At 38.5% G+C, this 15,703-nt stretch overlaps 2 protein-coding genes across 5 annotated transcripts in view; one reads left to right on the top strand and one right to left on the bottom strand.

The window, feature by feature from the left end:
- The window catches only part of COL10A1 (collagen type X alpha 1 chain), a 35,263-nt gene extending 27,845 nt beyond the window's left edge, over nucleotides 1–7,418 (top strand). For both annotated transcript variants that reach the window (XM_019741342.2, XM_074333464.1), the window contains exon 3: nucleotides 4,485–7,418. In XM_019741342.2, the coding sequence (XP_019596901.1) occupies nucleotides 4,485–6,373 (1,889 nt within the window). In that variant the 3' untranslated portion in view covers nucleotides 6,374–7,418. The remainder of the gene's footprint in view (nucleotides 1–4,484) is intronic.
- Nucleotides 1–15,703, bottom strand: part of NT5DC1 (5'-nucleotidase domain containing 1) — a 125,086-nt gene that overhangs the window by 100,850 nt on the left and 8,533 nt on the right. For 2 of the 3 annotated variants that reach the window (XR_012496720.1, XM_019741343.2), the window contains exons 4-6: nucleotides 14,717–14,823; nucleotides 9,913–9,992; nucleotides 8,482–8,566 (exon numbers count right to left, since the gene is read on the bottom strand). Coding sequence is in view for 2 of the 3 variants with exons in the window: in XM_019741343.2 (XP_019596902.2) it covers nucleotides 8,482–8,566; nucleotides 9,913–9,992; nucleotides 14,717–14,823 (272 nt within the window). In the remaining variant the exon portion in view is untranslated. The remainder of the gene's footprint in view (nucleotides 1–8,481; nucleotides 8,567–9,912; nucleotides 9,993–14,716; nucleotides 14,824–15,703) is intronic. The other variant, XM_019741344.2, reaches the window with a different exon arrangement.

Here is a 15,703-nt window from a genome sequence, read left to right as displayed (position 1 = left end):
AAATGCTTTTACCATTTGGTTTTAAATTACTTTCAAACTGCAGAATTAGCCCAAAATGATTTGTGGAAAAAGCAGGTCTATTCAAGAATATTAATATCCTTTACACAGTAAGTATAGTCGGAAGATATACATGAACAATATGAAAAACACTTATGCGTGGAAATTTTTCCCCTCAAATGATGCTTTTGCATAAGTAATTACTCATAAGCTAGAAATATTAATCCAATCAAAATTAGTCCTATTCAAGACAAGTTTTCACTAAAAATAATTGCCAGCTGTACAAAAAGAATAGCAAGTTTATATATCTAAATATTTAAACATATTTACTTTTAAATCCTACTCTTGTAGCACACAAAAATTATAAACCTGAGTCTTAATGATCAAATATGATGCCCTCTGAAGAAACTTATAGGTAAATGAAGTAGCAATTCTTATAACTTTTTACACATTTTTGTATAGTTAAGTGTACAGATTATACGACCTCAAGTTAAGTTATTTATCCTCTCTGTGCCTTCGTTTCCTTATTTGTAAAATAAGAAATAGGTATCACAAAGGGCTGTTAATGAAGTGTGACTGAGTTAATATCTATAATGTGCTTAAGTGTTAGCTATTATTACTACTACAGCTACTACTGTGTTTCCCCAAAATTAAGACCTTGCTGGACAATCAGATCTAATGCATCTTTTGGAGCAAAAATTAATATAAGACCAGGTCTTATATTATTTAAGACCTGGTATTATATTATATTATATTATATTATATTATATTATATTATATTATATTATATTATATTCCTAGTCTTATATAAAACCGGGTCTTATAGTAAAATAAGACTGAGTCTTATATTAATTTTTGCTCCAAAAGACACATGGAGCTGATTGTCCGGAAAGGTCTTATTTTCAGGGACACATGGTAGTACTTCTACTCTCCTACTATAGTAATTCTATTACTTCTACTTCTATTATTTCTGTTATTACTGCTCCCTCCCTCTCTCCCCTCCTCCTGTCCTAGCACTAGTGGTGTAGCCTTAGGTAAGTTTTAACTGTCTTCCTGAATCTACTCTTCATCTGTTCAGCTTTCATGGCTCCTGTTAAGAATACTGAGATAATGTATGTAAGTGTTCACAGATCTTCAAACGGGGCAATGATTAGGGTTCATATTCACTAATTCCATTTAATAACATCTGACTCAAACTGCCTGTAAAGCATCTACTAAATCAAACTGAATAATCTAAACTAATTGTAGGATTCAAAGTTCCTTTCCATAGTATTTTCTCATTATAGTTATATATTTTATCCTGCAAATAAAGCTAGGGATATTTGCCATTAACTTTAAAAGATATGCTTTTGGAGACAACCATTTTGAGCAAATTAAACTTATAGGATTGCCTTTTTCAAGCAGAACATTGAAATGTAAAATATTTCATGCAAGGTAGCTTAATGTTTGAAAATAAATGCACAGGTGCACAACAGATACTCTTCAATGTCTCAAAATACAAATAAAATAGGAGAAAGATAATTAGGAAAGAATAAAAGATAAGGAAACCTGCTACTTGAAGCCCCAAATGGCAAGCATCCTTGGGTTATATTCTCTATGATCACAAATTCAGACTTTGCATAGTTTACCAAGACCTTAAGAAACAGTCTCAAATTAAAAATAAAATGCATCAGTTTTAGAAGGTTAAAAATATTTCTACTCATCTTACTGTAGTGCATCATCTTGCCTATTTTTGCAGAATTAAAAAAATGTTAACAAATGAAAAGTTCAGAATCTGTATGTTAATTATTATATCTACCTTAGTCTCTACTTCATAATACAAGGTGGAAACTCAAATATATTATCATTCACTGCAGGCATTAATGCACTGAACAAAGACAAAAGCCTACATTTTACACAAGTAAAACATTAAGTTGATAACAGAAATACAAAGACTGCCTATGTATTTCCTAGGCACATCTGTTCAACACAGGATAAAAGAGAGGTCAGCCAAAACACAGAAAATATGCTATGTAGGGCTCCACAGCTGTGGGCGTGCAGGTACCACATTCTGATACAATCAACCACTATTTCAGTTTGTGGGCATTTAAGAAACTTCTCTACTGGGTAATTGTTTTTCCTTGAGGATGGTACCACCCAAATCTTGAATTTGTTCAGATGGCAAGCTACAGAGAGGGGCTGTCCCCCATGGACACAACAGAAATCTCATTCTTTCTTGCACTGAGAGGTGCAGGATCCACTAGGGTACATTATTGCATTTATGTGTATATGTTATGTGTACTGTATCACATTCCAAGAGGCAGAGATAAATCTGTCCTTGGAGTTCTAATCTCAAATGGTGTCTAATGTCATTTTCAGTAAGACTTGTTGTTTCCTATCTATTTTAACAGTTAAAATGACTTTCAAAAAGACTAAGAATTATTTTCAGTATAGACACCTTTGTAAGATTCTAAAGCAAACCCCAATTTAACATTGTTTGCATTTTAAAAAATGTGTTATTTTATTCCAAACCATTAAGAAATCCTTTATTTATTCATCTATTCTATTTGCAATGTATTGATAGCCATTTACATATAGAGAGGTTTCAGATGCATACACTAAAGTCAATCATAAGATTTGTGTTATATTGCAATCTTTTCCATAAATTTCTCTCATAGTCTATTTCCTGATAATCCTTTTCTGAAAATTCATGGGTAAATAAAGCTCCATACATTTAAATGTTTGCAAAATTATATGTAATTCTAATTAGTACAAAACTTAAAGACACTCAAGTCTAAAACGATTTTCCTTCTTCATTTTACCTATTTTAATGATTTTTTTTCTGTACTGCATATTCAGTTTGCCATCAAATATCAGGAATATCTCTAACCAAGTGAATATTAGCAACTACTGTTGGCTGACTGCTTACGTGCCAATTAATTAATATGAAATATTTGAAAAATATATTATAAGCAACTAATAAAGGGAAATATACTCATAAAATTATGTTTTCAAAGGCATAATTTCAATTAATTTAGTGTTAATTTGAATGTAGTCTTCATTTTGACTTTTAAAGCCATTAATAGTTAAATAGAGTTTAAATATTTAGTTAAATAGAGTTTAAGCATATTATTCATTTTGTACAAAACAGACGTGGCTCAAAAGTCATAGCTGTAAGTCATTTTCAGGGTTTTGACCAAGCTGCTCAACTACTGTGACATCTACTAAATCTACCATTGTTATGAAACATTTTCTAATAGTATAAAAATCTAAATAGTATATGCACGCATTCTACTTATATTTCTGAAAATTAATCAAACAGAAAATGATTTTAATGTAAATATGCAACCAGATATTTAAAATCACATGTAATTTTATTATCATCTTGGCTAGCTGTTAAAGAATTTCTCTGAGAAAGACTGAATTTTTTATGTAGACGCTTATAATGATTCTTGGCCAAAGATTCTTTGACAGGGCAATACTCCCCTAATGGTATATCCTAACGCCAGTAATGCTCCATTATATCTCATCTTTGAACAACAACAAAATAGCCCTTGGACATCTCTTAAAGCACTTATCACATGCACACTTCTTACTCCCTTTGTGACTTACTCCCTTTGTGAAGCGATTATAGGATATGCTTTGTGCTTCCCCCGCACTTGTGGTCCACTAGCACTTTTCATATTACAAGTACTGAAAAAGTGATTTTTGAGCTTTAATTTATTATATTAGAATAGTTAGCTCAAATGAATCCATAGCTCTACGAAATCAACAATATTTATTTGCATTTATTGAGGCAAACTTCAGATAAGCATTTTAACACTATTTTACTTACCTCTCCCAGTAATTCTCTAATTTTCTAATTCTTTGTTTCAATTTTAAGTCAATAATGGACAATGTAAGAGCTGAGGTTGGGAAAAAAAAAAAATCAACCTGAATCTAAACTGTGTTCAGCAGGGCCATGGCTGATGTAAATTAGAATGAAGGGCATTTCTCATTTATGTCCTTTTTTAAAAATTTAGTTTAATTTTATTATTAGTTTCAGGTGTTCATTTATGTCTTATAGGATAGCTTTTGTGAGGGAAAATTGTTATTGTTCTCAAATATTTTCCCATTTATTCTGCACTTGTCTTTTTGTTCTTTTTTGGGATACCTTTTTTTCTTTACTTTCCTTTCTAAGTAGATGATTTTTTTCCCAAAATCAATGTAATAAATTTACCTCTACTGCACTCTTATTCTAGATGAATTCTTCAATCCCAGCTTATTTTCATGGATCATTAGGATATAATGAAAGTATTATGGTAGCCATGGTCTTTTGAAACCATTTTCTCTAGCAGTGTTTTTTCAAACCAATATAAAATGTATTGTCTAAAACCATTTAAGACTAGTCTGAGAAAATGGATACACTGCAGTGTTCTGTCCTGATTCCTATTTCGAGAAGCAATGACGACCCTTAACGTTACCAACCATTCCCCTCCCTGGGTGTGTATATTGGGCATGTCTTTTAGGTATACCAGTACGAGGAGAACAAGGTGTTCCCGGTCCACAAGGCCCTACGGGACCTCGAGGGCACCCAGGTCCATCTGGACCACCAGGAAAACCAGGCTACGGAAGTCCTGGACCCCAAGGAGAGCCGGGGCTGCCAGGACCACCGGGACCATCAGGCAATGGGAAGCCAGGTCTGCCAGGACTGCCAGGAAAACCCGGGGAGAGAGGACCATATGGACCAAAAGGAGATATTGGACCAGCTGGTTTACCAGGACCACGGGGCCCACCAGGACCACCTGGAATCCCTGGCCCAGCTGGAATTTCTGTTTCAGGAAAGCCGGGACAACAGGGAACCCCAGGAGCCCCAGGACCCAGGGGCTTTCCTGGAGAAAAGGGTGCACCAGGAGTCCCTGGAGGGAATGGACAGAAAGGGGAAAATGGATACGGTACGCCTGGCCGTCCAGGTGAGAGGGGCCTTCCAGGCCCTCCGGGTCCCATGGGACCACCTGGTCCTCCTGGAGTGGGAAAAAGAGGCGAAAATGGGTTTCCAGGACAGCCAGGCATCAAAGGTGATCGGGGTTTTCCAGGAGAAAGAGGACCAAGTGGCCCACCAGGCCCCCAAGGTCCTCCTGGGGAACGTGGACCAGAAGGTGCTGGAAAGCCAGGAGCTGCTGGAGCCCCAGGCCAGCCAGGGATTCCAGGAACCAAAGGTCACCCTGGGGCTCCAGGAATAGCTGGGCCCCCAGGGGCTCCTGGTTTTGGGAAACCAGGCTTGCCAGGCCTGAAGGGACAAAGAGGACCTGCAGGCCTTCCAGGAGGCCCGGGTGCCAAGGGGGAACAAGGTCCAGCAGGTCATCCTGGGGAGCCAGGTCTGACTGGACCACCTGGAAATATGGGACCCCAAGGACCAAAGGGCATCCCAGGAAACCCTGGGATCCCAGGCACTAAAGGCGAGACAGGGCCAGTTGGGCCTGCAGGACACCCTGGGGTTAAGGGAGAAAGGGGTTCCTCTGGTTTAGATGGAAAACCAGGGTACCCGGGAAAACCAGGTCTTAATGGTCCTAAGGGTCACCCAGGGTTACCAGGCCCAAAAGGTGAGCCTGGAATGGAAGGACGTCCTGGTCTCCCAGGCCCTGCAGGCCCAGCAGGAGCTAAGGGAACACCTGGACATAATGGTGAGGCTGGTCCAAGAGGTGCTCCTGGAATACCAGGTACCAGAGGCCCTGTTGGGCCACCAGGCATTCCAGGATTCCCTGGATCTAAGGGCGATCCAGGAACTCCAGGTCTTCCTGGTCCAGCTGGCATAGCAACTAAAGGCCTCAATGGACCCACTGGGCCACCAGGGCCTCCGGGTCCGAGAGGCCATGCTGGAGAGCCCGGCCTCCCAGGGCCCCCGGGGCCCCCAGGGCCCCCAGGCCAAGCCGCCCTTCCTGATGGCTCTATAAAAGCAGGCCAAAGGCCCAGTATTTCTGGGATGCCTCTTGTTAGTGCCAACCAGGGTGTAACAGGAATGCCTGTGTCTGCTTTCACTGTTATTCTCTCCAAAGCTTACCCAGCGATAGGTACTCCCATCCCATTTGATAAGATTTTGTATAACAAGCAACAGCATTATGACCCAAGAACTGGAATCTTTACTTGCAGGATACCAGGAATATACTATTTCTCCTACCATGTACATGTGAAAGGGACCCATGTTTGGGTAGGTCTGTATAAGAACGGCACCCCCGTCATGTACACCTATGATGAATACACCAAGGGCTACCTGGATCAGGCTTCAGGGAGCGCCATCATTGACCTCACAGAAAATGACCAGGTGTGGCTCCAGTTGCCCAACGCCGAGTCGAATGGCCTGTATTCCTCTGAGTACGTCCACTCCTCTTTCTCAGGATTTTTAGTGGCTCCAATGTGAGCATATTGCCACCAAGCTAATATAAATCTGCATTCCCCAGATTTGGCATTCCCCAACTTCACCCCGTCCCACAAAATGCATATGGAGGTAGGCTGAAAAAAAACATGACTCATTGTAATTTTCCAAAATACAGATTCGAGCTTTCGGACCAAAGAATTCCCCCCCTGAAAAAGTGAGCAGCAATGATAAACAATATGTGAAGACCCTCTCAAATTTCTAGTGAGCAATCCTAACTCTTTAAAACTTCCGGTGAATTCCTTCAGTTTTTAAAAATTTCACCATAAAACTCCTGCTAAGCTAAAATGTAAAATGGTTTAAAAAAAAAAAAAAGACAACAACCCTGATCTTGGATGCTAAATTATGTTGTATTTGATTTCAGAAACTCAGTATTTCCTTTTAAAATAAGCCTGTTTCTAACAAATAACAGGAGAACTTCTAGGAAACATTCAGGAGATATCATATTTTTATAGAACTTAAATACTTGAATATTCAAATTTAAAAGACACTGTATACCATAGGATCTTTCTGATGGTGCATTACTCAAAGGCTCATATGGCTCCTTGCAATAAGATCTATTCAAATACAGAGGTGCATATAGACTTTTTACAACACTCATAAAAAAAAAATGTTATGTTGAAATTAACCTGAAATGCAAGGTGCTTTAGGTACTCCCTTTTCAAACTTTTCTGTGATTGCAGAAAAGCTTTCTATATACCCTTCACAACTTGGAAGCAGGTGTCTGACCTATTGTATTTATTTAACACAAGTGTGATTAATTTGATTTCTCTAATTCCTTTATTGAGTTTTATGTAATATGATTTTGTGGGTTTACAGAACATTAGTAGGTACCTTATGCCTCCCATTCCAGTGAAATTATAACTAATGTCAAAGATTTCAAAATCTGACTAGAAATGAAAAGACATTATTTATTTATGCTCTGTACTGTATTTTTATATTGCTGTTTAAAACTTTTAAGCTGTGCTTCACTTATTAAAGCACAAAATGTTTTACCTACTCCTTATTTACAATGCAATAAAATAACATCAATGGATTTTTATGTGGAATTTATTTGACAGCAGCAATTTGCATTTGTCGACCATTCTTTCAAGGCTTTTCATTTTACAAAGCTTCATACAAAGTAAAACAATAAAATGGTGGACGGCTTTACAGCTGTCATGGATATGACTCTCTGTTGGAGACAGGCATTCCCATTCACTCAGGCACTCAGTGTAGACTGTGAACAGGTGCCCTTAGAACCATATGTGACCCATGAGCCAGGCAGGGTGAAGGGCTGGTGGCTGGTCACGAACAAGTGAGATAATTACCCCACCACAGTGATTTTCCTTTGGGAGGGAAAGAAGTAGGTGACAGGGAAACATGCAGTTTGAATAAATATTCTGCCGTCCCTATTTGTTGACTTGACATGCTTTTCATCATAATATTTAGGATTATTTTGATGGCTTAAATTACATTAAAAGGAAGGCAGGCAATTTTTATGTCAATCAAAAGGCAACATTTCTCTAAGCTGGAAAATACCGCTCTTAAGCTTCCAACAGCCCATTGATTGAACCAGGGCAGTCTGGTTGAAGTCACAGGGGTCACTTACTATAAAGGCATTTCTTTATTCCTTAGAAGTAATCTGTATAACCCAAGCAAACCTGTGAATAGAACCTTGAAACCCTAGGCCCGGGTTGGTGATATCTTTGCTCCCATTCTGGGTCAGCCAGCCCTGTTTTTTAAGCAACAAGAATGGAATTTTCACTTTTCCAACTGTCTATAACTACCACACTAATGGTTATAGGTGCCACCAACCATCATTCCCAAACCAAGAAACAGCAAAGCTAGAACTTCAATTCTGGGGAACAGACAAAATGACCCTACTGGCAGGTATGCAAAAGACAGCACAGCTTAGAATATGGGCAATTATAGCCATAACACACATAAACAAAAGAACCTCTTATAATGTAAAGGGTACCAACTGTATAGTGATATTTAGGATCAAATTAAATCCTAATTAAGGAACACAGACTAGGTAATTTCAAAGTAATTCACTAGACACACAGCATTTAACAAACATCTATTAGAAAGTCTCTCTTCACATTACTTACCCTTAAAAGCTGACATTCTATAATTGTGTTGTATACCGGCAACTATATCCTTCCAAAAATCAAATGCTTTCTGACCATTGTTCTGCTGAAAAAAAAAAAATTCCAACTGTAATACATGCAAAAATTCTGTTTTTAAGCATAGTAGGAAATACTTGGCAAACTACAATATTGCTGTATTCTAAAATGGGAGCGCATGTTTTAGAATAAATAATAGGTTAATAAGCTTCTCAGTCTTCCAAACGTGATTTTAGAAAGAAATCTTCCATGAAAATCCCGCTACAAAGACATATATACATATAACTAAATATTAACATAGCTCACAGTCCATGTAAAATAAAAAATTCCAATCATTATAAAGTATAAAAATTACAGAATATTTTAAAAACATGAGTAAATTTACAAGGTTATAGCCTCTGAGATATCAGAATGTGTTATTTTATGTACTATGGCATCAATGGGGCTAAGAAGCCTGAAACCTTAAAATCCTAAAAGCTGGTTACTTGAGAATTCAGTGCACATTTACTTGAATTTCAATATAAAACAGCACTAAGTCTCTACAGAAGACATCAAGGAGATTCCAAATCCAGAAATTAAACCATTTTTATTAAGATTTTTTTAAACCAGAAAGCAAATAAATATTACATTAAAACACATAGATATTTGTACCTAATTATACAAACTCTGAAATATTTAAAGATTGACACATTTGCCTGTAGTCATTATGAAATGAGAAACTGACTCCATCTTATGTTAATAACAACTTCTACAAATACACCAGAACTACTGCTCCACAGAAAGTTTCACAAACACACGTTTGTAATTCTGATTAAAAAATAAACACCTATGTTCCATTATAAATATAATCATTGTTATTTTAAAAGACAACATATGCAAAAAGGAAAGTGATTCTGACATAAAACTGGTTTACGTTCATTGGTCTTAAGTTCGGAGAATAAATTGATATAACCAGGAATCGATTTAATTTTGATACACAGTGCAAAATCTATATGCATTAAACTATGCTCAAAGTGATGAATTTAAAAGTTTCACTGCATTTTTCTGGTTTTATTTCATTTAGAATGCTTAAGGACATGTGGTATTTTCTTAATTACCTTTACTTTTTTTTATTTTGTTAACGAAACCAGACAAACTATTTTCCACATGCAAGTTTATTTTTTTTCTTCTAGACTATTGCACCCCCTGCTGGAGAATAGGTTTATTATCCCTGGGGAAAAGAAAGGCCGCGGCTATTTAATTTTCCAAAGACATTTTTAACCAAATTCTCTACGTTTCTCTCCAGCTTTGAAACCACAAAGAGGAAATTTTATTCAATTTGTAAAATCTCAACTCAAAAGTCATATATAATTGATTCCTCTGATTTATGACTAAATACGTATATCAGTTTCCCAAAAAATGAAAAAAAATTTTTACCTTGGTTAAAGAGTCCACCACTCTGGCACACAAAAGGGCTCCTGGCAGGTCAAAGTAGTTATCATAAAAATAATATTTTCCTAAAAAAAAAAAAAAAAAGAACAAAATTTTAAACTGGGAACAAATGAATGCCTCACTTATGTGGCATACACAGAAACCTGGCTGAAAGAGACACGAGATCTCAGCATAGTTATTTACAGGAGCCTCCATTTCAATTCAAAATGTCTCCATCATTGTCTTTTAAAGAAAGTTTTAAGCTATGAGGTTTTAAGCTATAAGAAAGTTAAAATATGATGTCCATAAATCAAGTATTCTATTAAAAATATTTGTTATATTTTAAAAATGTAAAAACTGAAAACAGGCTATGCCCCAAATATGAAATAGGTTATGAAAAGCCACAATTTATACCATTGTTACTGAATTTCAAAACAATCAACCTGGCATTACAGTATCAGTATCACGAAGTGCTCTGCACAATAGTGCTTTTCCATGTCTGTGCTGGTTGGCCCACCTAGAGTACCATATTCGATTTTTATGTAATTTCAGGCAAATTTCAGTACAATGTGAGAACCACCAGGGAGATGAGAGGAATAAAAACATCATGTGACGTGTGGACTCAGTGTGCTTATCTTAGAAAAACTAAGGAGCATGCGACAGGCACACACCAGGATCTCACAGAGAAGAGGGATTTGATTTATCCTCTTTGGCCTTAGAGTGGAATTAAATGTGAGCCCTTCCTTGGCACAGATGTCACTTTTGAATCTCTGATCCCTAGGCAGAGACCTTTGATGACCGTGTCACATGCCCTTGGCCCATGTCTGTTCCCAGCCACAGCTGTGCTGAATAGCATCATTCTACTTAAGCACTCCTGTGTCATACGCTTTCTCTGGAAGCCTCCGGAGCTCATGTGGCCCATGTAGCAAGCCTCATCCAACAGGGTCAGAAGTCAGTGAATGGATGCCCCAGCCTCCCATCCCATGGATTCACAACTCTGGGAGGTATTCTCTGAGCTTCTCCTCGGAAGTCCCAGTAGAAACCAGCACCCCATTATTCTTTCTTTCCATGTCTCACCCCCTCCACTGTCTCCCTCCTGCATACTAGGATCAGGAGCAACCCTTCCGCGTGGGAGAACCCAACCTCACAAGGAACTTGGTACAAAGAAGAATAAAACAGAACCAACAGATGGAGCAGATTTTAGTTTAATGTAAGAAGGTACTTTTCAAATGGTCCTAACTTGCGCACAGTATTATAATCGCCTGATTTTGAGTCCCCCTTCCTCCCATTTGTAAGATATGTATGAAGTTATGGAACAAAGCTGTATTGTTCTTTAGTGTTCACTAAGCACAGTGTCCAGTACATGGTAGGCACTCAAAAAATGTTTGCTGAATGAATGAATAAGTTATCCAATAACAGAATTGATTATTTTGGAACGATGAAGTATAAATTAGGAGAAAATCCTCTGCCATCCCATTAAATGTCACTAATGCCCTCACTTCTTACTGTCAAATTATTATGAACGTATAAAAATAAAGTCAAAGTTCTTCTGTTAATTCACAAAACAGCTGAGTTGGTTTGTGTGTCCTTTCCCACAGTTAAAAAATATTTTGGTTGGCATAATCTCCCTGTTTTTTACTCTTTCAGAGATGAAATTGTTGGGGGAACATCTCAGACTATTTTTCATTTCTAAGAAAGGTTAGCAGTGGCTTTGCCAGGAATCTGGAAGAAAAGGAAGATGATATCCCATGTACGTTTCTGCCCATGCTCTGCTATGCTGTAAGACCACAAAATATTGCAGGGTTCTTCAGACCCAAGACAGTGGGCACAGCTTCCCAAGGTTCATTAACCTGCACTTCACCTTCTCTCTTGCCTTTGACACCAGCGTGACCTGCCTGAACCTGATGGGTAGTTCTCCTGAGCCCTGTGGGGACAGGAGGGGTCTTATTGCCAGTTTTATACCCTTGCTTTTTCCTTCCCCTTTCTCTCCCTGTGTGGGCATTAACAGATGAAATTCAGTTTAAGAGTTGAAATATTGATTATAAGTCTTCATTGGGGTCTAATCAAATAACGCAGGTGTTTAGTGAGAAGGGCTCATTGACTCCCACCCGCAAGGCAAGGGGCTGACGTCACTCAACTGTCAAACATGGCTGACCCCTGTATGGACACAATGTGGACTGTTCAGCCTTGACTAACTGGGCCAGGCTGCTCCCAATGTCTCTCCCAACACTGACACTGAGACTGAACGACAGGGAGGCTTTGATGCGCCCCCTGCTTATAGAGCAGACAGCTCGCTGGGAATGAAGCGACTGGTGAGCTCAGCTCAATAGAAGAAATCTCTGAAACATGACCAAGTCCCATAATCATTGAGCTTTGCACACAGAAAAACTGTTCCCCAAGAATCCACTGCCAACACTATTCCCTTTGCAAACTACACAATTTTAGTGAAAATGGAACACAGGCACATGAATGCACTGGGGTAAAAGAACAATTTATGTTAGCGTTAAGTCCCATTTCTGCAGATGGGTGATATTATCTTATTTACAGATGAGGAAAGTGATGCTAAGCATGGCTTAGTAACTGACCAGGCCACTTTATCCAGCAAGTAACAGAGTCAGTATGATCCAGGACTGGCTCCAAGCCCTTTCTGATTTCCACTAGAACAAGCTGTTTCTGCATCATCTACTAGTTGGGGAGAAAAGATCCAAACGACTTGCTCTCTGGGGAAAAACCATACTTATGCCACGTCAACAATCTGAAAAGGGATTATGGAAAACAGTGATTAAAATGTCTACATCCATCAATGCTTTGAATGCCCTAAAGGTAATGGTAGGGAACGCACCTGACTACTCTGCTTAACTCCAAGAATTAATGCACTCACTGTAGAAGGAAACAACACAGAAAGAATCAATTGGAGTTCCTGAAAATAAAAGCTTTATTTGGCCATATTATTCAAAATTTTAAGCCTGGATATCCTTAGAGCATCTGTACTTCTACGAATTTACTTTGGATATATTTACAAAAGCACAAACTATATATGCGTGAAAATGTCACTGCAGACTTGTTTTGTAATGCTAAACACCAGACACAGTGTAAATGTCCACCATAAGGGGACTGATAAAATAAATCACGATACAGGAACTGGACGACAGAGCATGCCAGCATTAAAAAGACTGAGGTCTATCAGTGTGTGTGCTAATGTGACAGGATCTCTAAGATGTAAATTACAAAGGGCAAAGTACAGAAAATGGATGATCCCTTTTTGCATTATTTCTCAAAAATAAGCCTTGGGAAAAGGGAATTTTGGTGGAGAGAAGCCTGGATATAATTACTCTTCATTTTATTCCTTTCTATAATAGTTAAATTTCCTAACTATATGCTTACATTATCAGTTTTTAATGTAAACAAGGTTTCACTGGGTTGTGAAATCACAGACCATTTTTCTTCTTTTATCCATCACTACATTAAAAATTTTTTTAACAGCATTAGCTTTCCTTATTATTTTGCAGAAACAACAAGCCTCTGTTATGTCATTGCTTGACCATTGGGCATCTGGAAGGGAAACACTCCCCTAACCGACCCAAATAAGAGTAGATAAACTCCAAGACCATCCGCAGAGTGCTGCTGGGTAAATTAAGCACCGGATGGAAGCTGTTGGTTCCAGGAGGCAGGGCATCCAGTGGGCAAAGCAGTGAGTCAACAGGTGGGTCAGATTGGGTGAATGTTCTTTTCATAGCTGGGAAACACTTTACTTCTTGAATACGCCCTGTTTCTGAATGGGTGTCAGAGTGAAACACGTAGTTATGTGCCTGGCTTTCCTGGGTTATTTATAACCACCTACATCTGAAGAGACAACAGCTCTCTATCCTCACTTGAGTAAAAGGCTATCCACCCATTTAACTCCCTCTAGTTATTGTGACTTGAGGTGTGTGAAAGCATTCTATATCTAACCCCAATATGAAGTCTCAGTTTTCCCTATCAACTTATTTTATCAAGAGCACTCATACTTTGTGACATTTTCATCTCTCTACAAAAAAAAAAAAGAAAACAAACTCTCAAAAGACAGCAAATATAACATAATACAAATAGAATAGTGATGAGGAGTAACTCCAACTATTTTCAGGTTACCACATTTTCTAAGGGAGAATAAACAGGTACATTTCAAAACTGTAGTGTAGGAGAAAATGGCAAAAAATATTGAAACAAATGAAAAACTAACAACCGACCTTTAATAAAGTCTGTTTGTAGTAATGTTTTAATCATTCCTTATTACTTTATGCACTTGTAAGTCTATAAACGATTTTTGAAAAATCTTTTCATGTTTACCCATGGTGATGCTCTTTAAAGACTAGGGAAAATGTACAAAATCATTTAAAATAAAGAAAAAGACAAAGGGAGAACATACTAGAACTGGCAGTAAGGAAGAGGATTCTAGAAAACAGGAGAGGTGGGCAATATGAATGTAGGGAGAAATGAGGGATGGAGAAACAAAAATAAGGACTGAGCACGTAACAAACTGAAAATACAGATGACTAAGGAATGCATTATTCCTAAGTACTATCTTTTAGTCCAGAATAAGTGCAAGAAAAGGGAAAAAGGAGTATTAACAAAACCTTAAATAAAACAGAACAAACTGCCAAAGAGAAATCAGACACATGTGGAAAAAATACATCCTATTCTATAAAACCACAGCTGCTCCCTTATGCATCCTGCCCAGCAGGACGCAAAAAGGACGTTTTTCACCTTCTCATAGGGTCAGGGTGCAAAACAAAAGGGGAGGGAACGGCAGTGCTGCCCTACGGAGTCCTACCCGATCGGCAAGCCATTCCGACGTCCGACATGAAGTACTTCCACTCCTTCCTGCCAAACTCCTCGGCCACCTGCTCGGGCGCCATCATCTTGGTGCCGTGGCTTGCCCTGGTGTGGGGAAATGAGGCACACTGCTCATCAATGGCTCCCTTGAACGCCCCTTCCACCAGCCTTACTAGTGTTGATCCCCCCAAATTAATCAAGTTTTCTTTGTTTCTGGTTTCAGTTGGATGACTTCCCCATTTAGGATTCTAGAAGGCATTTCCCTTGATAGCTCTAGCTCCTCCTCCATTTCATCTACTAACCAGCGAGTGACCAGGAGCAGCTCACTCAGAGGTCCACACTGTGGTCCTTGCCCTGGACCTACATGGAGAAACTATAAACTGTAGTTTCTCTGAAAGAAATATGACACTACCCTTTCCCAAGACGTTGTCACAGAACTCTGAAGATAAGATGAACCTAACTGGAGCGATTAAAAAACAACTGTGTGGACTGGGTCTGGCAGCAGGAGAGAGAGAACAGCCAACAGGAGAGTGAGCAGGAGTAATAAGGTGCCTGTACCCAGGGGTGGGCCAGCTCCGAGCACAGGGGGCTGTGGAGATGGGCGGGCAACCTGCCCACTCAAGGACATGACACAGCTAAAAACCGCAATGGAAGACAGCAAGCTGAATGTGACAAAACTCAGAACAGCAAGACAGGAAAGTAGCCGTTTTCTGTGCTCACAATATTGCTTTTGTATCAGTTGGTCCTGGTTATGGACTCTTAGCCTACAGAGAAATAGCTAATATTTTATGTAGTTTATTATGAGAAATTATAATGCTAGAGAGTATCATTATTATTCTCTTGGTGTTATACTGTGGTAGCAAAGCAAAATGAAGGGAAAAAGAAATGAAATAAAAAGGGCAAATGTAGGCAAAAAAAAAAAAAAATCACAAATGGGCTCCTTTTCATAAAGAGGCTAACATTTTAGAAAGCGATATGTAAAGAT

This window comes from Rhinolophus sinicus, linkage group LG05 (genome assembly GCF_036562045.2).
Source record: "Rhinolophus sinicus isolate RSC01 linkage group LG05, ASM3656204v1, whole genome shotgun sequence".
NCBI classification, from domain to species: Eukaryota; Metazoa; Chordata; class Mammalia; order Chiroptera; family Rhinolophidae; genus Rhinolophus; species Rhinolophus sinicus.
Note: the sequence above shows the minus strand (reverse complement) of the source record. Positions and strands in the feature narration are given on the sequence as shown.